This window comes from Scaptodrosophila lebanonensis, unplaced genomic scaffold, assembly GCF_003285725.1.
Source record: "Scaptodrosophila lebanonensis strain 11010-0011.00,11010-0021.00 unplaced genomic scaffold, SlebRS2 tig00000080-arrow-pilon, whole genome shotgun sequence".
Classification (NCBI taxonomy): domain Eukaryota; kingdom Metazoa; phylum Arthropoda; class Insecta; order Diptera; family Drosophilidae; genus Scaptodrosophila; species Scaptodrosophila lebanonensis.
This window is the reverse complement of record NW_022060561.1, coordinates 3,557,915-3,581,952: the sequence shown is the minus strand read 5'-3', so window position 1 is coordinate 3,581,952 and position 24,038 is coordinate 3,557,915. Positions and strand designations below refer to the sequence as shown.

The window sequence follows — 24,038 nt, the reverse complement described above, 5'->3', positions numbered from 1 at the left end:
ACTAACCAACGCACTAAACGCATTTTTAGCGATTGCAGCTGAGCCATTTACTTTTGACGGTGCATGTACAAACATATACACCAATACATTCATACATCCGTGTGCATGTACTTGGCTTGAGGCTCTGAGAGCGTCAGACGGTACACTCAGAAAAATGACAAGTAGTTGCAATCTCAAATCTAGTAAGAATTGTTCTAAGACCAAGCTTATTAAATATTAATATTTCCACTATTAATGATTAAACAACTATTTAAAACGCAATAATTAGATACATTTATTTAAAAAAATGCGTGCATCAAGGGTATGTGAATTGTGAATTTTAATCAATTTCGCTGAGATTGATTCAGAATATAAAACCTTTCAAGTAATAAATAGCCTGGAACCCAAACATAATCCTACTAGAATTGTGCACTCTACAATATTTTTCGCTGAGTGTACCTGTACCCGTGGTTTTGCGCACTTTCTCTTTGGTAGGCAGGCAGCCTGCGGTTTTTGGCACTTTTTCACGTTCAACTCCTTTAATGTGTTGTGCTCCTGGCTCCTACTGCCTTATGGCGTAAGGCCTTCATGCGTAAAAGTTATTAGTGAAGTGCACTCACAGGCTTACAGGTGTGTATGTATGTTAATATATATATGTGTGTGTGCGTGTGTTTGTTTGCCGCCAAAACCTCAAGCAGCACTTAAGTTGTTGCCAGTTCAAGGCGTTGGTTTTGGGTTCTGGGTCCTGTTTTTGCCATTTGATTGAACCGAGGCGTCAGCCACATACGGCCTCGTTTCTGATTCAGACGCGTTGCATGGCAGGTTGGTGTTGCGGCCCCTTGGCAGTTGGCAGTTGCTTTAATGCTAAGATGCAATTTTGCTTAACATAGGCATATACTAAATTTATGTATAGCTAGCTGACTGTTTTGCACGTAAGTGGGTGTTCATCGATATTACCTACAAAGCTGCGTTCTGGACTTTAACGAACTACTCTTGTAGTTATCGTAGAATTTAATTTTTTTCGAAACCTACTTATAGTTATGTATAATTGTACCTGAAGCAATACTTGACTGAGCAGTCTATTACTTATTACAACTTAAACATCCTTATTTACATATATGACATTAGTATTAAAATGATATCAATTTGCATTTGCTATCCTGATTATAATATTTACTCCTTCGTCATTTGAGCTAATTAAGTAGAATATCCTTTAATGCAAATAGTCGATTTTGTTCGCGTACAACACCGTCATCTCATGCTCATAGCATCATCACATTATCACATCATCCCATTATCTCAACATCCCACCATCTGCAGACTCAACTAAGTATGCAAATGTGTCTGCTGTTCAAATATTGATACAGCTAGCCAGCCATGGGAGATAAATGCAAATAGAAATCTCTGCATAATGCTGCCGACCGCCCAGAATGTCTGCCCCATGCCAGAGCCAGCCAATGCGTTGACCCAGTTCGCCAGAGAGCCAAAAGCTATTAACAATGCAGCGACTACGCGTCGGCGGCTGTGCAGCGAAACAGATATTTTGAAAAACATTTGAAAATTGCGAAAAATGAAACATGATGCCTGCTAATTGACTTCGAACCGCAACAGCATCCGCGATTGTTTTCACATTAGCAATAATATTTCGCACACCCACACCCACAGCCACAACACCACACGGATCCGTAAACATCGCCCGCGCCCATCCGCGCATTCACACGTTCTAGAAAACGATGATGAGCTGTGAGCTTGCTCTGATTAGTGTCCCAATTAGCGAGGGAACTACTACATATGCTCCAATTCGCCTGCAGGCGAGGGTATTGGGTGTGAAAATTGGAAAATTTGTAGCAGCCGCCCACCCCGCCTGCCTGCCTTAAGCTATTCATCGTATTGTTTGTCTGTTGTGTGTCTCGAGTGTTGTGCGAAAGCAAAAGTATTATCTTCAAACTAATTAGCTAATATTTCTATCGCTTGCAGAGAAATTTGGACCACCGTACTGCCACCGGACACAAAAGATGTTTACACCGCCATACTGGGCGTAACGAAGGCCAGTCGCATCGATGAGGGTGTCTACAGTTGTAAGGTGCGTATCAGGGGATATTTGCTTCTAAACTATATTTTCTAAAGTGGCGATTGATTGCATAAGCTGCTAGTTACTACATACATATTATTAAAAAAGTATATTTTGTATCGAAAGAAGAGGTTAGCTTTGCAGGGACGGATAAGTTGAGTTTAACTTTTGGGTAGTTCTTTGGTTTGAAGGCTCCAAATGAAAAAGCTAATATGATTTAGAATCGATTCTTTATAGAGATACACCTAATTCTTCCGTGTAAAAACAGAATTATGTGTACTTATAATCGATTGATGTGCTAAACATAATAATAATTGATTGCCCGAAGACCATTATTTTGTGCTGCACATTGTTTTATTAGGGTTAATATTAAATTAAATGAATAACAACTGACTGATTTACCTTAGAAATCCCACATTGTCACTAGCTCGTAAATCATTGCTATCTTGCTGATTTAAAGCAATATACATTTTTGGGCTCCTATTTGGACTCACTTGGTTCATCAAAAATAGTATAAACAAGTAGAGAAGCTAATGTCGGGTATCCCGACTTTGAAATACTCTGTACATATGTGTAGAATAATTATGGGTGTATGTGTGTATTTGTGTGTGTCTGTGTATGTCTCGTGTACCTGAGCAAAGCATTTGGACTTATAATAACTAAATAGAGGTATTTGCCAAGTTTGAGTTCGAAATTCCAAGAATTACGGGAGTTACGATTTGCCGTGGAGAGGGGGGAGAGAGGAGAGAGAGGGAAATTCCAAAATACACATTTTCTGCGTATTCACATAAGGCATCTGGGACTACAATTTGGTGTCCCTAGGTCTTATAGTCTCTGAGATATAGGCGATAATACGAATGGAAAATCGAGAAAACGCCCATAGGGAGGAAGTGGGGCGGAAAATCAAAAAAATAAAACAAACTTGCACAGCGTACACACATAAGGCATCTTTGTGCAAAATTTTGTGTCTCTAGCTCTTATAGTCTCTGAGATCCAGGTCGGACAGACTGACAGACAGACAGACAGGGCTAGATATACTATATATACTTTGTGGGGTCTGCCACGCCTCCTTCTGCCTGTTACATTTTCAGCTCCCGCAAACCTAATATACTCTTGTACATTTTATGTACAGAGTATGAAAACTCCTTCGCACTTACTTTTGAGGCTTAACAGCCAAATATTTAAAGTTTGCAGAAATCAAATCAAACATCTTTAATGCTATAACTTAACTCCACAATGTTATATATGTATGAACTACGTATATGTACATAAATGAAAAAGAAATGGTAAAGAATATAAAACATTTGGAGGTCTCCCAAAAAAGAAACACACTCCCCTTTCCACCTCCTTCCACAACGAGCTTACTTCATTAAAAGAGTTATGCAGATCACATATATTTCGCTATGTGTTCTTCTGTTTAATGCCAACACACACACACACACACACAACTGTGTAATTAGCCCATAAAGTCTAGACTCACTTCACCTGCCCGAGGTTAGAATCAGAGAATTTATTAACTGCTTCAGCCCCTGTTGTAACTGACTAATCAGTTTAATTGCCAAGCATTAAGCAGCCATATCAACAAGCAGTCAGACAGCTAACCAGCTCCCAGATCCCAAAATGCCACATAATTACTTTCAACTTTGCAGCAGCGCTGCTGCAACTTTGCCTCTAATTAGACTAATTAAAATACTACGTGAAGAGCATGCCGCCCGCCCAGAACATGAGAAATGCGTCTAACGTATTGAGACTCTGCGGGGAGGCTTCTTCGTTTATTTGATTTTATTTTATTTTGATTTGTAAATGTGTTGACATTTTTGCCCTGAAAAGCAAACATTTTTCATTTATATTACTCGCGTGTGGTTCCCAAGACTCCCAGGCATTTAATTCAATTTAAAGACAGTATCTATTAGGCAGAAAGTGGCTTCATTCAACTTCAGCGCCAGCTCAGACTCAGCTTTAAATCGTTCCAAGCCATTTGACTAACAATGCCGCAGCCCTTTTCTTTATGGCTTCGGTAACGAATTACGAATTACGCAAATGGTTTGTAAAAAAAAATATTGACATCTACTGCCACCACAACAAAACAGTGGCTGCAAACGTCCTGTAAAGGTATATGTATGTTTTATATCCTTGCCTCTCCTCTGCACGTGGCAGCTTGCGTAAAATGTTGGCCACGTGATGCCAACAATCCCTTTAAGAACCGCCCAGACAGCAGCCTCTTAGACAATGCCTGAACATATTTACGACTTTAGGGCGCCGTATTTCCTCTCAATTGAAATGTTTAGGGAATAGCTTGTAGGCCTTTCTTATTTCACAAATGTATGCGTTCAAAATATTGGCCAAGAGCATAACAAAGTGGTGAACTGATTGTGAGAATGAGTGCGAGTCCTTTTAAAATTTGCCATATTGCAATTGTGCGGAAATAAACATAAAATTAATCAGACATTCTATGACATTTTACATTATTTGAATAATCATTTACGGATAGAAAATATAAGTATTTTCATTTACTTCGTAGCAGATACTGGCTACAAACTTTTGTGTCAACATAAAGGCAATTGTAGGAAATCACAATTATAATTAATTTATAATTAATATGGCATCTCATTGTGTAGACAGCTCTGAGTCTTTTATAAGTTCTATTGAAACGAAGAACCTTTCCTTCATTTCGTGTGCAAAGTATTTGCCTGACCCTTTGCATTGTAGATTAGACTGTAATTGCTCGAGCCTGCACTTCCTGCGAAACTTGGAAAAAATTCAAGTTAACATTAAAAAAAGCTTCCACCTTGGATTCCTCCAATAAAAAGGGTTTCAGAGTGTTCCTCTGATGATTGTAGGTCCAACTGTCCGCCTTGCCTGCTAATTCATCTTTTATTCACTCTGTTTTTTTTTCCCCAACCATTTTTGCTGTGCGCCTTTCTACACCTTTGCTGCAATTTGTAATTAAGAAATGCGTAAATACTTGTATGTAGTTATGTACTTCTTTGGAATTTTAAACATTAGTTTGTCCACACTTTAAGGCCGTGGAGTGGAGCGAAAAGAAATGAAAAAATGTGCAGCTGTAACGACCATCCGTTTTCTTAGCCCAAACGTATTCCGTATTTTTGCCGAGCAATACGCCATTGTGTTCGCTCTGTCCAAGGGGATTTTGTTGAGTTTTTTAATGCAGCTCCCCCATAATTTTCTACAGTGTTTTCTCCCTCTCTGTCTCTCTCTCTCTCTCTCTCTCTTTCTGTCGCTTTCTCTGTCGCTGTTTTCCCCTTCGCTATCGCCTTTGTGCCTTTGCGCGCTTGCACCGCTTACTTATTGTTGGCATTGTCGTTGTCGTTTTCGTCCTTATCGTCGACGTCTTGGTGCTCGTAATGATGCCAACGGCAGATCAAAGGCAAACTGCACTCGCTTGTTTGCACACATCCCCCAAGCCCCGCCAAACACTCAACAGTTGCAGCAACAACAACAACAACAACAACAGCAGCAGCAGCAGCAGCCAGAACAACAACAACAAAAATAACAGCAACTGTACGTTAATCAGCAAAGCTGCTCGCATTCCCGCTTTTGCGTTTCCTTTCCTTTCTTTTGCGCTCTCAACTCGTTTGACTCTCCGCGGACAAGTTTAATGCACACTCCCCAAAGGCTGATTGCTGCCAGTCGTTGGCTGCTTACTAAAAAGCATAAATCCTTTCCAATAATATTGCCTCAAGGTTCAACTGCGAGTGGCGTCTGTGTTCGACCAGCCTCATGTCAATATTGTGGCCAAGCCTTGTCTTGTTAACCACTAAGGACTGCTTACACTTAAAACAACAAATTGTACTTAGTTCGCTTAAAAAGACAATAGTAGAACCATGACCGAGAAACACATGTCTAAACAAATTACAGTCGACTCTCGTTAATTTAAACCTGCGATAATTCGAACCTCTCTATAATTTAAAGTTATCACGAGTTCCCTACAAAATCTCTTTATATTTCGAACTGAATCAATACATTTTTATGCACTTGGTAATTCGAACGAAAAAATCATTGCTACATAACAAAACGACGCGTTAATTCGAACTCATCAGCGTCCAACACTCGGCAATTCAAAGTTGCATAGAGAAAGAGCCGGAAAGATTGTATGTAAATACATTTTCCGACAACTTCAAACTTGTATCAACGTACAGGTGCGAGCTCAGCCCGTTTTCTCCCACAAATTTCGAACCATTTGATATTTCAAACACTCGATAATTCGTAATATTTTAAGAGTTTCTCGAGCTTCGAATTAACGACAGTCGACTGTATTTAAGAAATATGCATGCTCGTATAGCTAATTCTTTTGCACTTTCCCCAAAAGCTGATTATTACCAGTCGTTGGCTGCTGTCTAAAAAGCATAAAATCTGTCCATTAATACTGACTCAAGCTTCAATTGCTAATGGCGTTCGACCATGGCTTGTCTAAGGACTGCACTTCAAACAAAAATTGTTACCTAAATCGCCTTAAAAAAGCACTAAACCATGAGCAACTAATCATGTATAGTAAGAAGCATGTTTCTAAAAAAAAATGCTTCACAAAATATGCATACACATAACTAAATATATTTGATTGTTTTTTTCTAATTGTTTCAATTTTTATAAAGGTATTTAAGATAAAAATTCAATATTATAACTATTTTAGTAAAATTCAAAACGAATTTTCTAAGCTCTTAGAAAGTGTCTTAGTGTACATTTATTATGTATTTATTGATATCAAGTATACGCTGTGTTGCAATTAGTTCATTAGCTCTGGGGATTACATTCAGCGCTTGTCTTAAGCACTCGTTTATAGAGAGCATGTAAGTGTCAGCTAAGGGCTTGGTTGTGTTATTGCTTTTTATAAAAACTCTTAAATTTGGCTCCAACACCAACTTCTTAATCCTCGAGTGCTGGAAAAGCGCACGCTGTGGCACATGTGAGGCTTAGATAGGCAACGTTTTTGCCTTTACGAGGAGTTCGGCATCGAACTGGTGTGTCGATTTGTGGTTATAATGTCTGGAAAGTTAACAAAGCTAGCAGCAGGCAGTTTAAGTTATAGAAGTTGCTTATTTATGTATTGAAGTACATCATAAATAAAGTGTAACATTTTAAATTAAATGTGCAGCCGAACAAGACTTCCAGCTGCAACTGAGAATTTGATAACTTAAATTGCAAAATGCAATTTAATCATTTAAGTTGTTAATGCAACATTTTAAAAATATTGCCTCATTACTTCTGGAATAATTTTGGAAGCCTTTCAAACTGGTGCAGTGAGCTATAATATATTTTTCTCTTAAAAACGTAAAACTGTTTAATATTTTAATGTTCATTCAGCGAACATATGAAAGATATCTGATGCATGATGACATGGAATGGATAAACATTTAACTTGAATAATTATGAAAGATAAGGCTCGTAGGATTCTTTCAAGCGAAACAATAGGGATTTCTATATCAAAAAGAATGCACATACAGGGCCGGTGAAAAGTCGAACTACCTAAAAAAAATTAACAATTCTTTGCAACCACTCTCCTTAAATAATGTGAGCTGCAAAGTCCGGGGCTATCAATTCGGCTTTAATTTTGATAACCCTAGGGTGGCTTAGCCTCCACAGCATAATTAACTGCAAGTTTCGCGGCAGAAGTTACGCACTTTGGTACCGCTAGACCAATGTTTATTGACTATTAATGGGCGGGCGATAGAGACAGCGCGGCGGGAGAGTGGAAGGCAGAAATGGCATTAGTCGCACAATATAGCATTGTTGTTGTTTAACGACTTCGACTGTTAATGAGACGCGACACAGGCGATGATGCCGACAGGCACCGAATCCCGTACACCCGTATACCCATCGAAAGCAATAAAATGCCATTGCCACATAAAAATTCTTGTCGTTTTTACTGTGAGTATGCGGCATGGCAAGGAGCTGGCTGGCTCAGAAGCTAAATGAGTTAATTGCGCTTTTGTTTTGCGGTCGAAAGCATTTGCACTGATTTACTGATGACTACGACTGTAGCGACGAGTCGTAAAAGCCAAACTACAAGTATAGCCTAGCCTACTCGTACGAATTTAAAACCGAAATGCCATAAAAATTCTCTGGACTGGAGGCATACTTGTAATAATAAAAATGGCAATGAAGACTATGGGCCACAAGCGTTGTGTGTGTAGTCTCCAGAATTTCAAATCACTTCGATTTTCCGCACAAATTGTAAGCCAAACCCAATTCAAACACGCTGAAAGAGGGGATGGGTTGGTTGGTGATAGGAATCCCTAGCACACTTGCTCCAAAGTATTTCCGGTTCAGTTGCAACAGAATGCCAACGGGCAGACAAACATGACACGAGACAAGTGCAGCCAACTCCTTCACATACTGTCGTCTGTCGTCTGTCGCCTGTCGCTTGTCGCCATTGCTTTTGCCTGTGCTTCCCGCCGACTCGAACGAGGTGTGCGCCGTCGACGCCGCTCCAGACAGACTAACAAGCAAGAAATGCGATGAAAACAACAACAACAACAACACCAAACAGCAGCAACAACAACGACTTTCTGCTCTTTTAAATTTGAGACGGAAATTCGTTGAGTGTCTGGGCGCGGCCGTGTGGTGCCGCCATCATGCCCATCAACCTCATCATCGTCGTCATGACTATGACTGTTTATGCCACGAGTCTCCTGGCATTCCCACGGGCCTGCACAACAGAAAGTTTGCAATTCGTTTGGTTGCAGGCATTGGTTCGTGTTGCTTGCACGCTCACATTGAAATGGATCTGGTTTCCAGAGCACCTTCAGAGCATGTACTTCAACTTTTCCACCCGCAATATTCTTCAAACTCAACTTTAGTTCCTCAACTTTAAATCCAAGGTCAATAACCTTGGTAAGCCAATTTGTGGCTAAACAATTGTCTAACAAAGATGTCGTTTAGAGCTGAAGTCAATGCAATGAACAGGCAGTCAAATAATTAACCGCGAATTCATAAAATATGAATCTTAAATAGATTTATAGTTGTAAGTACAGAGAACTATTCTCTCGTATAACACACCACTAAGGGGGATGAATTTTGGATAAGCATGAAAAGAAATACCTGGGCAAGACTGGAAAGAAATAGGAAAATAATACAGACAAGCTCTGAGGTGTTAAGTAAGATGAGAGTCGTTTAATAAAATGAACACCAGAAACTCTTTACCAAGGGTCACTTTATTACCAAATGAATTAAAATATAACTTCATGGAGCCGTTTTTAAAATAGTCTAGCTCAAGGCTCTGCTAATAGACCTTTCAGGTTTGATCAGGAACCGCAAATATTATTTTGTTTTTTTTATTTTAACGAAAAAATCATTCACTTATAGTAACATTGATAAAGCAAGGAATTTACCAATATCGTTTTTTGGGATTATCTATCACCATATTTTAAATTAAACTCAAGCTGTAATTTTCCCTAGAATAATTATTTTAAGGATGTTTTTCGGCTTATTGTTTAAAGATATATATTAATTTTGCCCTTATTCACTATGAAAAAGGCCCTGACTTGATTTTTTTTTCTGAGCAAAATAATCAAACTTAAAAATTAATTATTATTTTGTTAGTTTTATTTATTTTGGTAATTAATAATGATTATTAGTTAAGTTCTAAAATAGAACTCATAATTCATTTTTATATTGTGAGCGAATGAATTAAATTAAAAAACAATTACTACTTTGAAATTTTTATAATAACACTTATAATGATTACAGTCCCTGATTTTGACAAATGAAACTATACTAGTTTTTTTCGTATATGGAAGAATTAATAAAAGGTTTTGAATCTGGCTAAGGTAATAAATTGCAGGCATCAGCTCACTTTACCAAACTTACTTACCTTACATAATAAAACATAACCCAATCTTATTTAACCCTACCCTACCTAATAGTCGTTTCTAAGCCATACTTAGTTTACCTAACCTTGTCTTTCTTAACCCAAACCAACCTATCCTTCTTAAAACTAACCAAACTTAGCGCATCCTTATCCAAGCATTTTCTGTCATTTGAGAAGGCTCTACGCACATTCCTCCTGTTTTGATCACTGCTGTTTATCCATATGGGCATGTGCACTCAAACAACTGTTTGCAATTCTTAACCCAAAGCCCATTGCATAAAAACGACATCAGCAATGTCACCGGCCCATTTGATGCAACTGCCTGCCTGCCTGCCAGCCTGGCACATCAGTTGAGCTCTTGTCAAGTACTGTCTGTCGCCTGTCATCGACGATGTTTACAAAAGCTGATGATGTTCATGCTGCACAGAGGCCATCAGCATTGTCCTTGTGCCTTATGCCTTATGCCTGGCTGACAGGCTAGTGGGTAGTGGGTGGCAGTTCCATGTATGCAGTTACAAGTGTAGATATACATATGAGTAATGAAAATAATGACATTATGTTCCTGATGACAGTTATGTATTTGGCTTTAGACACTCTTGGCATTGGTAGATAGATAACGAGCCTATACTATACATACGAGTGCGAGTATATGCATTTAGATGAAGTTCTGCTGACTTTGCCACTCAATTGATGTCTTACATGGAATGATAAATAACGAATCTACTCGTACTTGCGTTTTCAGGTCACCGACTGGGGCGTGGAGCAGTGTCGCTCCCTCCATATACACATCAAGTCGCCACCGCGCTTGCGAGTGGATCCTGCCAGTGTGACGCTGCAGCGTGGCGATTCGCTGCGAGTGCGTTGCCTCTCGCCAGGCAATGATGACATCAAGCGGTATGCCCAGCTCGGCTACAGCTGGACACGGAACGGCGTGCTGTTCCAATCAGATCCAGCAACGGCCATGTGGGAGGATCTCTATCCAGATGGCAGCATCCTCAAAATCAATAACATTCAAAAGTCAGCGGAATATGCCTGTCTGGTGTCGAACAGCGTCCGACCCGTGTCAAGGAGTGTTTACATCAATGTCATCGAACGTAATGCGGCCCATGTGTGCCTGGCCGAGTCCAGCTACGGCGTACACTGGCCCACAAGTGCTCCAGGCGCCCCCATTATTACGGACTGTCCGCGCGGCTTCGAGGGGCACTCACGACGCATTTGCGAGCAACGCGACGCGGGAAACTCCAGCTGGCTGCTGCCCGATTTTTCGGCCTGCGTACGTGATGAATTGCTGCTCATTTACAACCGATATAGGGCGCTGAGTGCGGGATTTCAGCAAACAAACTCATCAAACATATTGAAGGCGTGCTTTGATTACACCCTACAAAGACGTCAGAGTTTCTTGCCCGGGGAGGCCAGCTTTCTCATCGATATGCTGCATGAGGTGAGTGGACTGTAGAATACTCTTACCCATCTTAGATTTTATGAGAGAGGTGGTTATATTTGAGGAACAACGTTTTAGATCGCAGGTAGATGGGCAATGTAAATTTATTTTATTAAATATCAGCTATGGTTTGCTATTTACATTAATCTTATCAGCGAACTTTTCACTGCGATGGCACTTTTCCGATAAATCCAAAAGAAATTCACTTACAGAAGCACCCTATTCGTTTAAAAGGTGAAGGGCAGTAGCATTTATATCAAGCCTTTGTTAAATCAGCAGGTTTACAAAATAGTTCGGCAGTACGAACGAAATATTTCCAACTGTATATATATAAAAAATTATATAAAAACCAGCAAACAATAAAATCTTTCCTCTTTATAATATTAGTATAGAAAAAGATTATATAAAAAATGATATAAAAAATTATAAAAAAATTATATAAAACATGATATTAAAAATAATGTAGAAAATTATATAAAAAGAGATTATATAACAAATTATATAAAAAAAATGTATAACAAATTATATAAAAAATTATACAAAAAATTATATAAAAAATTACATAACAAATTATATAAAAAAGTATATAAAAAAGATAAAAAACAGCATAAGCTGGGAAAGCCTAAGAGGTAGAAATCTAATAAAATAACAATAATACCTAGTAAAACCCCTCCAACCCGGTGGGGGAATATTATTTGCCTTTGGCTAGCTATGCCCCGACTCACAGCCAAGTGGCGTTAGAGGCGTAAATAGATTCACCAATATAAAAAGAAAAAAAACAGATGAAGCTTAAAATAGTTAAATTAAGTTAAATTAAAAACAAAAACAAATTAAATGGAATCTCAGACACGGTGTGGGAAGACTTATTGGCCAGTCCAGCAAGCTATGCCCCGTCTCTCTGAAAAGAGAGCCTTTTATTAAAGGAAGAGACAGTTCAGTTGAGAGCAGGTAAGGAATTTATTGAAGGTTGAGCAGGCAGGCATGCAGCATTTAAAATGAAACTTTAAAAGTAACGAACTTCCCAAAAAACCGATTGTTATTATGCAACAGCAACATACCAAAGAAGTTAACCCATGTAAACATCTCAAGAATGTTTACCATTAGAGGATTTTAAGCTGCTTTCAATCGGCAACATACTTGTACCCCTTCCCATGTACTCAAAATGTTCTGCACATAAAATCCTCAAACCTTTACATGCTTAGGCAGCAGACATCATATCAGCTAGAGAGTCAAAGAGCAACACTAACTGGCGGCTTAACGCTCGAATTGAAGACTCGGAGCAAGTAATGCCACCTGAAAGCATTTCCCAAAACTATTTTTACACGCAAATGAATGCAAAAGCAGCCTTCGGTTGTTCGCTGCTCTCATTTTTCACACAATTTTCGGTGGAAAACTACATTCAAAGAAACTTTTTCCTGGCAAAGCAACAATTTTTCATTTTAATGCGCACACAAATTTTGCCGCCTAACGAATGGCACGGCAAGTCTCAGTTAAAATCAGGTTCTTACATTTTGCCCAACATTTTTTGGGGTGCACTTGGAGAGGAGGAGGAGGGGGAGGAGGAGGAGGAGAACTTGTGGGCTTCCTTGCTTGCCACTTGTCTGATTTGGCTCGTTTCTTTGCCTATTTTTGCAGCTCGACACCTATTTGCAATTGAAAGGCACACAACTGGAGCGTGAGATGGCCGCGGAGATAATCCTGCGAATTCTGGATAAAGTCATGCAAAACACACAATCCTTGAACAGTCAACAGGTAAGTAAGCAGCAGAATCCTTTACGCTACAACAGATTCTGGCCACTTTCGGGCTGCACTCTCACAGCTGCCGCATAAATTATGCATAGAAATGCTAAAGAGGGAGTTGAAGAGAGGAGGTGGCGGTCGGCCCAATGGGTGCCATAATTTATAACCTGCAGCCATATTCAATATTTGCCAAGCAGGCAGGCAGGCAAGCAACCAACTAAGCAGGCTGCTTGCCGCTTTTCAAGATTTATTACACACACACACACACACACTGGCATGCAAGGCTAGAGGCTGAGTGAAGGGGGAGTGGGAGGGGAGGGCGGATGGGAAAGGGAGTGTGTCCTGAAGTGGCGTCGAGTGGTGCTGGCATATTTTTCACAACTATACTTTTATTTAGGTTGTAGTTGGGCTGTCATTGGGATGTAATTTACATTTGTCTCCTCATGAGCTACGAGTATATCCATGTATGCATGCATGTATTGTGTGTGTGTGCGTGTGAGCGAGAGTATTTCCAAGCCAACCACAGAATTGATGTTCATGGGCCTGGTAATGAATACCTCTTACAATGCTCGCATGTAAGTATATTTGAGGCTTTTACGCTTGATGGGCTCTGGCAAAGAAAAAATGTGTCCTTTTTTGAGAGAGGAATTGGCTACATACAAGTAGAAGAAGGTTGGTATGGTTGGTTGGTTGCCGCTTGATTGGAATGAATGTATTACACGTGTATAGGAAATGTAAGAAAAGTATGAATGGAAGATTGGGCGAAGGGTTGCAAAGATCGCAAATCAAAGAACAAAAGCGCACCATAGTAGTCTGAATTTCATTTTGAAGACCTGTTTATTTTACGTTTAATAATAATTTGTTGATTTGCTATTGAAATCAAAATAATTTAATTATTATTTATTTATTATCAAATGTTGAATCTCTTTGCGGGGTTACATATTTTTTATTAGTTACTTAAAAACTTGTTAAAAACAGTGTTCAAATAATAATTTAACAATTTATATAATAGAGTATATAATAAATATATAAATATATTGATCTATTACACTTATAGTCAAAAAGTTATTGCTTCTGTCAAATTGTGCCAAATTGAATTTTCAACATAAAATAATTATCAAAAAATTTAGACTAACAACAAAATAAAAGGTCCCGCAGTAAAACTCAAAAGCTGGGGAATAGAATTCTCTATCTCCCACATTCTATTCTAATTTTTAGTCTAGCAACTATAATTTGTATCTACAATATTTATACTACATAACTTTGGATATATAGAAATGTTCAGATGATAGAATACAAATGAACTCGGCCTTCAAGAAACAATTTTCCGACCATTTCGTGAATATGTGTTAAAATAATTGCAAAACGGATTCTATTTCGTTGCCATCCAAATCAGTAGAAATTCTTTTCTCTCTATAATCTTTATTTAAGATCTGTTGTAGGTAGAGCGATTATTAAATTTGAAGGTAATCTTGGAATTTGTTCAATCATGCGTTCTGTCATGAGGTTGTGACGTCACTGCAACCGAGGAATCAGTAGAAATTACGAATCAGTAGAAACGAAACACAATTTGTATATTCGAATAGTATACTCTTATAGTCGAAATTTCAATTTTATAGTAAAGACATGCCCACCAACAAATTAATTTAAAAGCCAGCAATTGTAAATGAAATAACAAAATGTGAAAACAGCTTTGCTTCTGCTGCGAATCAAAATTAATTAAAGTCAGTATCGTGTCTTATGTTAAGACAATGGCTCCTAAACTGTGTTTTCCATCAACATACATAGCTACATACTTGTATATCATAAGTAGGACAAGACGAATCGAGCTAGACCAGTCCGTTTTTTAAACCATAAGACCCACAGGAACCAAACAGCGTGTGTGGACTAGTCTTTTATTTATACAGAGGCAGTTTATTGTAAAATGTACACATATAGCCACATTATTTTATTGAGCTATCTTCACAATAATCGGATCAGTACTAAACGTTTGCCCTTTTTCCCGGTATCGTAACCAAACCTCGCTCTGTAAAATTATAATTGAATGCCCATTTATCACTCTAACAAAACCTGCAAACAATACTCACAATTGACAGATATGGGCCGCTAATAAGCAACAATCTGGCCAAGTAATTCAGAGCTCAGCACACGTGTGCACATCTTTTGTGAAACTCACACTCACTTACAAGGCACCGCAAAAACAATAACCCACACCAGCGAGGAGGAAAAGTCGCGAATGCGTCACTGGTACTACGTATGTATATGGCGAAAAGTGCGTTTCCGTTTCTCACACCCCCACCCCCAATACAACACTTCATGAAGGCGTACTTTCACTTCCGCTGTTGCCCCCAAACGCCATAATGGCTGCTGTTGTTGTTACTGTATTGTGGGCTTTAACTTGAGATGCTGAGTGGGCCACTGTGCCTCATGTTTTATTCCTTAAGCATTTTCATGCCCATTTGTAGACGCTTGTTGCTGTTGTTGCTGTTGTTACTGCTCTTACTGTTGCTGGTGTTCCTGCTGTTGCTGCTGTTGTTAAGTACATCATGAGAATCAGAGCCAAGTGCGCGTGGGTGGCTCTTCAAATATGTGTTTGGTATGCAAATTTATGTGAGTGTCGACTGCAGGCTCTGGCTCTGGCTATGGCTATGGCTTCGGCTCTACATTCAATGTCAACAGCTGCTCAACTAACTATCCATGCCCAGCCGTTTGCTAATTTTTCATAATTTCATAAAGCCACTTGCATAATCCATTTGGCCAGCCCAGCGTTTTAATACGAGTATGCATTTATGCTCAGGGCCCGCAAACTCGTAGCTGACTTGAAAGGCAACGCTCGTGCAACTTTTACATAAGTATGTATAAATTAATTTAGTTTCCCATCGAGCCCAGCTTTTTCCTTCACTCAACTTTTTTGGAGTTGTGGCATTTCAATATTCACGTCTTGGAAAGTTTGCATTCAAAATTTTGTTTAATTTTTCCGAGTCGACGCAGTGTGGAAAAAAGCCGAAAAACTTGGCTGCATAATTCGGGTCGATTAAAAGCGGCGGAATGGAACGGAACTTAACTTTGTTGAGTTGCCAAATAGTTGGCATCGTTTTTATTGACTTGAGTGCAAAGGCAATCTTTGAGGCGACCAGCACTGGAAGGTGGTGTGGGTGGTAAAAATTTTACATTGTTCGAGGCATAATTTAATTAGTGAGCGACGGCAAAGTTCTGGCGAATGCTTTAGCAAATACGAGTATATGAATTGTTGATAAACTATAAAAAATTTAATTAATGGCAAGTTTGTAATGAAATCAACCAAAACTCTATTCTTCTTTGCCTATCAAATGGGCATTTAATTAGTCATTATGGTGCTGTAGAATTTAAATGTTGTTTAAATTAAACAATTATATTTAATAAACTTTTTTAAGGAAGGCTCCAAAGCCGCGTAGAAGAAACCATTTTATTTACCAATTATTGTTATTATTTACGCGCTAGTTTATTTATTGATTTATTTACTATCAGTATTTATATATTTATAGCATTGTTATTCACACTCAGTTAAGATGTCAGCTTGCAAATTCTTTTGTTTACTCTTTTATAAATGGAGAAGTTGGGGAAGTTATTAATGGAGAAGTTGGAGGAGTTTATACTTAAGTGGTCTGTCTGGTGAAAGCAAATATCGTGGTACCTGAGTTTTGGAAAATGCTCTCCTTTTAGGACAAACCTTTCGTTTTAATGTTTAAAAATTACACACCTTAGCTTATCAATGCTAATTAATTAGCTTATTCTAACCATATATAGTATTATAGCTCCCATAGTAAAAAAAAGGACCCAGCATAGTTTTTAACGCTTATGTATAACTTATGTCTCTTTTTCTGAGCCAATCGCCCTTAAGTTTTAATTAATGCTTTTAAACATATAAATACCAATAATTATCTATTATCATAGAATATTCAATTTATTTATATGCATTCTCAACCGTATATAAACAAATTCGTTTTTCAACTGAACCTCTATAACTTTACGAGAAATTTCCATTAAAAATTTCATATTTTCATTGCAAAACTCAGGTGAACAATTTGTCGAAATGGTTGCTAAAGGAACTTTTCACACACAAGTGAATTAATAGAGAGACCAAAACATTTGCAATTATTATTATTGATCATTTATGTGTAATGCAATGTGTGTGATTGTAAACACAATCCCCGAAATACTCAATAATCGCACATACATTCAATATATTTCAAATATTGAGAGTATGCGCTTTTGATGAGATAAATTGGAAATTTATAGAAAATTAATTAGAATCGCATTTGACGCACTGAATTAATGCCAGCCGCGTTATGTTATATGATTACTTTCACATTTGGGTCCAATTACGAATTAAATTAGTCTTTTTTCATGCCTGAAATGCAGAACAGCAGCCAGCGCTGATGGTGAAGTTTTGAGTGGCATTTGAAAATGAAACAGTGAATTGAAAAGTTGATTAAAATATGCAATTCACTTATAATTATAGTAGTAGTTTAGCACTTGGCCCGCATATCGAGCTGCCGCAGGCATAAAGGACTTGTGGCCAAATTACAAATGCCAACAAGCTTAACTGACCTACTTTAATTTACTGCCATAATAAAAGTTTACATTTTACTGGCCGACTTATACGTTGGCCGCCTATTCAGAAATCTGATTTTCAAAGTTCACGACAAATCACTTAGCTGAATGCAGAAAAAATAAAATAAAAGAGAGGACATCGGTTGCTCTGCAGAGTTTAGAAGCAACAGAAAAACAAAAAAAAATAAAAGAACCAGAACCGAAGTAGTTGCAAAACTTTAGACTCGGCAAAAAAGTTCAGAGCATACACACACATACACACACACGGGCATGTATGTGACTGCCAGCGGCACGCCCAAATGATTTGCCGGTAAACTGCTAAACGTGGCCAGGTCGGAAGTCAAGCGGAATGTTCACATTGAAACTTTGCACGACGCTCATTTTATATTTTTGTTTTTCACTTTTCTGGCACGGCTTTAAAAGAAATCATACAAATGCCACAATTTGCATGGCGGAGTTGGGCTCGGAGTGGAAGGTGGCGATGGAGGCGTGGCATGTATAACGCCATGGAAATGACGTTGAAATTTCCTTTTTGTTTTGAGCAAAGTTGGGCCTTCAAAAAAAGAACTTTTCCAATTGAAATTGTTTTCGTTTTCGATTAGCTCGCTATATACACACACACACACACACACACACACTTAATACATATGTACACACATATTAACATATATACTCGTACATATGAAAATGGTTTTGTGCTGAGCAAATGTAATTTTTGATTTGCGCAGGAAATTGCGCAGCACTTCCAGCCAAAAAGTCATCAATATAATGCGACCCACACTCCTCGAATACCGAAATTGTGAATGTGATTGTGAATTGCGAAATGGTTTGTTGACTGGCGGCCTGTCCCAGCCTGCTGGCCATTTCTGCTTATGGCCTCGTTTATGGTCCACAACTGCACTCGAATGCAACAATTTATGATTTTTATGTGGGTTCACTGACTGTTTTATAACAGAAATATTGTATGCAAGTACATTGTATGAAATCCGTATACGAGTAAGGGCACATTTGTTGCCCAAAATTGATTTTTATCCATCCACATCTTCACATGCCCTTTCCCAACATGGCAAAGCAATATGGACGCAGACAATGAAATGCCATTTTTGGCAACGATTTCTGCATTTTCACTTAAAGACTTTAAACGGCCAGTGGCCGAAATCGTTTAAAATAAGTAATGTAACAAATGCGATTCATTGCGCAAATAAGAATAATTGATTACGGCAGCGAAATGAAAAATAAAATAAAGGTAGCCAAGCAACCGAGCAAATAGCAGAGCTATAACTTGAATGTGGGTGTGGGTTTGGGTGTGGATTTGGTGTGTTTGTTTACCAAAAGCCAACAAATTTGCCAGAAATCACTGACCAAGCACAATTTCCTCCAATAGCAAAGCTAATTTTTTTAATTCGCCCGCAAAAGTAGGCAACATAAATTTTTAGTGTCAACAAACGTTGTTTTCGTTTAATGCGCGCACTTTATTTTAAAAAAGGGACAGTGATGATAGCCTGAAAATATGGCCGGCTTTGGAATATTAAAAAATTCGTTTTAAAAAAAACTTAAAATGAAGCAGACAACTGTTTAACATTTTTTTCTTATTATTATGTGGCAGGTAAGCTAAGTAGTTATATATTTAACTGAAATACAAAATTTTCTCATAGTATACATAAAAAATATTATAAAATGTATTAATCAATGCCAAAACTCCAGTATATTGAAAACATAATAGCCTAACCTGAATTTAAGCAACACAAAAAGAGGCTTTGTCTAATGGAGTTGAATTAAATTTAAAATATCTGCTAATGGCAGCTTGATTTACGTTAGATTAATGCATTACCGCATAAATGATCCGAGAGCGACTGTTATGTGCATTTTATAATAAGTATGTGAAGTAGCATGAACACAATTCGAATTTAAATTTGAAAAGGAAAATCTTTAATGTTTTTGCTGCGGACTGTGAATTTTTTTTCGCTGTACAAAAAAAACAACCTAGCGCGGCCAACAAAAAACTATCTTCAATTTGTTTAAAATTGCATTATAAACATTCAACTCGAGTCAATTAATTAAATTCAATGCTTTGTGCTCTTCCAGCAAATTAAAAAGCTGCAACTTTTAACGCAATCCGCTGCTCTGAATCGCGAGACAATTGCGGCCTCCCAATTGGCCACATCGACGGGCAATAGCCCGGCAACTTCGGCTGACAACTCGGCGACAACTTTGAACGCACCGGGCAATGGCAATGTCAATGACAATATCCATGGCGGAGCAGGAGGCAGTGCCAGTGGCGCTGTAGTTGGAGGATCTGGCACGGGCAGCGTTCATGGCCACAGTCCCGCGGTCAAATTACAGGCAGCTCGCGGAGGTGGCGGTGGCGGCGGTGGTGCTGGTGCTGGTGGTGACGGCTCGAGTATTTTGACAGTGGATGAGGACACATTGTCGCTGGATCGCCTGAATTCTCTGCGCATTTACATGACTTCGGTGAAAACTTTGCCGTTTAATTTGCGCATATACGGGTGAGTGGTGAGGGGTTATGGGTCGGGGAGCACAGACGAAGGACCGACGCTGACTGCACGAGCCATGGCGCACGGCTCACGGCCCACGGCCGTCTTGACAACTTTTGCACTTGCAGTGAATAATTTCTTTGCAACAATACAAAGAAAAATATATGGCAATGACTATGCAAATTTTGTTGCCCAGCAAAACTGTAAACTTCACTTTACGGCTACACTTTCCATTTTCTTCTCCTTTTTTTTCTTAAATGTGCGCCATTCTTAATGGAAAATTTATTTTATGAGCAAACATAAATAAAAATTGCATAAAAAGCATGTGGCCATAAAAATTTAATGCAGCACAGATTCCACGCACAGTAAAAACGCACTAAATTGAACAGTTGATATGTGAATGGAAAGCTAATTATAAAGTTAATATCCCATTGGAGTCATTTAGTTTTCTTTGTAGCGAAAAGTGCGTATGCGTTTGTGTTTGTTTAAAATGTCAGAGCGAGTTGCATTGCATTGTTGGCAATATGTTGGTTCTTTTAAACTATATGTAATCGTTTGCTATTTTTTGATTCAATTTAAAGTTGTCGAAAGGTATAGGGATTAAGCAAAACAAGTCGAGAAATCGAAAATAAAACTACATTGCATATATTCCGATATACATGCTTTTATATTTCCAATAAATGAATTTTAAAAAAAGAAATACCTCTCCTAACATACATTCTTATATGTACTATACACAATATGTTATGCAACCATTATTAAATCAGTTCACATTACTGCATTGCCACTGTGCTGGCAAACAATGTGAATTGAGTGGCAAAAACTTTGCCGTGTTATTTACCTGAGTAGAGGCAACGCAGAGCCAGTGAAGAAGTCGAAGCAAGGCAGCCACTAAGACTGCCTCTTGCTTCAAGTGTCTAATTTAACTAATTAAGTGAGTCGCACAAACGAACTTTCAGGCGATGCGACTAGTTTTGCGCACCATTTAAGTAGGATTTAAAAGTTTATTCAATTCTTCTTTGCAGCGACGATTTATTTTCGGATCAACTTTATATGGACATTGGTCTCTCCACGCGTCTCTTGCATATCATGGCCAATTCGACAATATTTGCTTCTGTGATCTCGTATAAGAATCTAAAAAGTTTCCTACCCAAAACTTATTACACACGTGGCAGGTGAGCAGCCACAAAACTGAACTCTAAGCTAAGCTAAGTTTGCAAAAAACGCTGATTGGCAGCATAAAAAACAAACTTATGAGCCAACTCGTAAAATCTAAAGTCGCCCTGGCTGTTGGGGTTGTGAGGTGTAAAATTTCTTAAGTAGTCATTAGAAAGCATCTTCTGCTTACTTAGAATACGTTGCAGGCGCATTCAATGTTGTGGGGGAGGTGCCATAAAGGCTGGCTTGGCGTGCAAAAAGCTGTCAACGCGGAAAATGTGCAGCTGCATGGAAAACTATACTCGTATAATAATGGGGTGTTCTTGATGACTTTCACTCTCTCTCTCGTTTAATTAATGAACGCCGGTCTTTGAAGAAAGACGAATAGACTTTGAATCTATATAGTTTAAAGCACTATTGGCGCGATTATGAATAACAGTTTAGTTATATCTATCGCAGGAAAACAACTCGTCTTTATTTTTCATAATTAACCCATTACTCACATTTAATTATAATTCTAAAAAAATAGATATTTTGTAATTATGAATAGATATTAGTGACATAAAACGAAACAATTCAATGAGTTTAAAAAAAGTCTTTTTATTGCAAGCATTTATTTGTCACTTAAAGGAGGACATCTCTTCATGCCCTTCACAATTATAAACTACTAATTATTGAAAACAAATGTTGTACAACTTTTTCTTTAATTTAAACGAAAATCAGTTCTTTTAACATTTAAAAATTTCAGCCCTTTTGAGGCAAAGAAAGTTGTGCAGCTACTCCAACAAAATCCTTTAAATCTTTAACTATGTGTAAGCCTACGATAATGAAATTCCGTAGTATGTTGATCCATGTGATGCGATTTTCCAACTGTAAACAAAATGCAAATGCGAAGTTCTGTGCTTGCCAACAACATGGCCAAAACAAGCTGCGAAATGGTTGTATGCAGATGCCAGAATGGAGGCAGTCATAGTTGCAGGCAAATGTTGATTTGAATAGTTGATATATGCATATATACTCGTATACATATATATTTATTATATGTATAGGCATCCGTTCGCACTGTCTTAGATAATAATAATATGCAATGCTTATTTGAGTTAATTAGACGAAGCTTGCAATAAGATTAGGAGGCACTAAAGGAGATGTATGTTGTCGGTTTATTGTGAAAACATAAAATACCACAAATCCTACTTAGAACTATCTAAGTTCATAGGCAATAGAAGCAATTTAAATAAGCGAACTTGCGAAAATCAAATAGAAATAGTAATAACATTGATATGGCTTTTCACAGCGATCCCAAGGACTCGGACTATGTGCTCGCTTCCCGCATTATACAAACCTGGCTCTTTCAGTCGAATCGCTCGAACGACAACTTCCGGGAGCCACTCGATCTGCCCTTTGAGGCCGGCCATGTGGAGATCATATTTCAGCACGAGAGCGTGCCCAAGACTGGTGACTGGGTGGCGGTGTGTGGGTGAGTAGAACACGTGTATTTAAAAGCTTATTCTAAATCTGATGCTAAACTAACTTCAATTGCAGTCACGACTACAAGGCCTCGTTCGACTCGACTTGGCGCTCGGATCTGTGCATCACCAAGCATCTGATGGAGAACATCACGCGCTGCATCTGTCCGCTCTCCGGTACCTATGTGGTTATGTTGACCAAACGGCAACAGAATGTGAGTGTGAAAAGTCGGCTTGAAGAGAGGGTCAAAAGCCGCTTGCCTCGATTTAAGGGGCCACTTACTTTCACTAATTTTGTGCAGCACTCCGTTCGTTTATGCAATTCACGTTTAGTAAAGTGGAAAGCGCTTTTTGATTTATGGCACTTTTGTGCTGGCAATCAGTTTTGGACACCCAGTTGTGGCCCCTTTGTGCCGCCTGCACTCGTGAATGTCCTTGAAACTGGTTTCGAAACCAAACGAAACACACCTGCGTCCAAGTTTTCGAAAGAGGCCAAATTAATGCGGACTTGTCGGCCATCTCGGCAAATGGACGAATGGTCGAACGCACTAACGGACCAACGGACCAACGGCCGCATTTCCGCTTATTTTGCTCACAATTATGGCCTGGCCCTGGCACAATGAACTTGTTTTATGCATTCGAACCGGCCAGGCTTTGTTCTTCGAGTGGCCCTAGGCAGTATTTTTGTTTTCTGTTCTTGTTGTTGTTGTTGTTTGTTTTGCTGCTTGAGTTTCATTTTCGTTTTCCCAGGCTTTAAGCTTCTTATTCGCAATTTACGACCTCTCTTTGCAGTCGACCCAACCGCACGCCCCCCAACGTCCCATCTTCGTCATCGTGAGCTGCGCCTGCTGCCTCCTCCAATGCTGCTCAGCCTTCCTCATCCTCCTGCCAATCTGGTGTAATCGCAAGTGTGCCGTGACCTTCCTCAAAATGCAATTCTGCATTTCCACATCGAGCGTCATGCTAATCTATGTGCTCGGATTCATGAAAATGCTGCCAGTGGTAAGTGAACGAATTCCCATTCAATACTATTAGCCGAAAAAGAACGGCTTATACGTGTACTACGTATATGTATGATTGTTTTGTGTAAACGAAATTTTAAATTGATTTCTAAAATATCAAAAAATTAAGCAACTCTCATTTGAATAACTATTAAAGATGTGGCCTGCTTTAAAGGTTGTATTCCTTTTTATTTCTCTCATGCTGTCCTTGCAAATTGTAATTACATTTAAATAAACAAACAAATAATCAAAGCTGAAATAAAACC

At 38.6% G+C, this 24,038-nt stretch overlaps 1 protein-coding gene across 1 annotated transcript in view; it reads left to right on the top strand.

The window, feature by feature from the left end:
* Nucleotides 1–24,038, top strand: part of LOC115626071 — a 130,095-nt gene that overhangs the window by 90,591 nt on the left and 15,466 nt on the right. Inside the window, exons 8-15 of the mRNA XM_030521323.1 lie at nucleotides 1,957–2,062; nucleotides 10,621–11,319; nucleotides 12,955–13,071; nucleotides 19,738–20,159; nucleotides 21,173–21,322; nucleotides 22,600–22,782; nucleotides 22,848–22,986; nucleotides 23,564–23,773. Coding sequence (XP_030377183.1) covers nucleotides 1,957–2,062; nucleotides 10,621–11,319; nucleotides 12,955–13,071; nucleotides 19,738–20,159; nucleotides 21,173–21,322; nucleotides 22,600–22,782; nucleotides 22,848–22,986; nucleotides 23,564–23,773 — 2,026 coding nt within the window. The remainder of the gene's footprint in view (nucleotides 1–1,956; nucleotides 2,063–10,620; nucleotides 11,320–12,954; nucleotides 13,072–19,737; nucleotides 20,160–21,172; nucleotides 21,323–22,599; nucleotides 22,783–22,847; nucleotides 22,987–23,563; nucleotides 23,774–24,038) is intronic.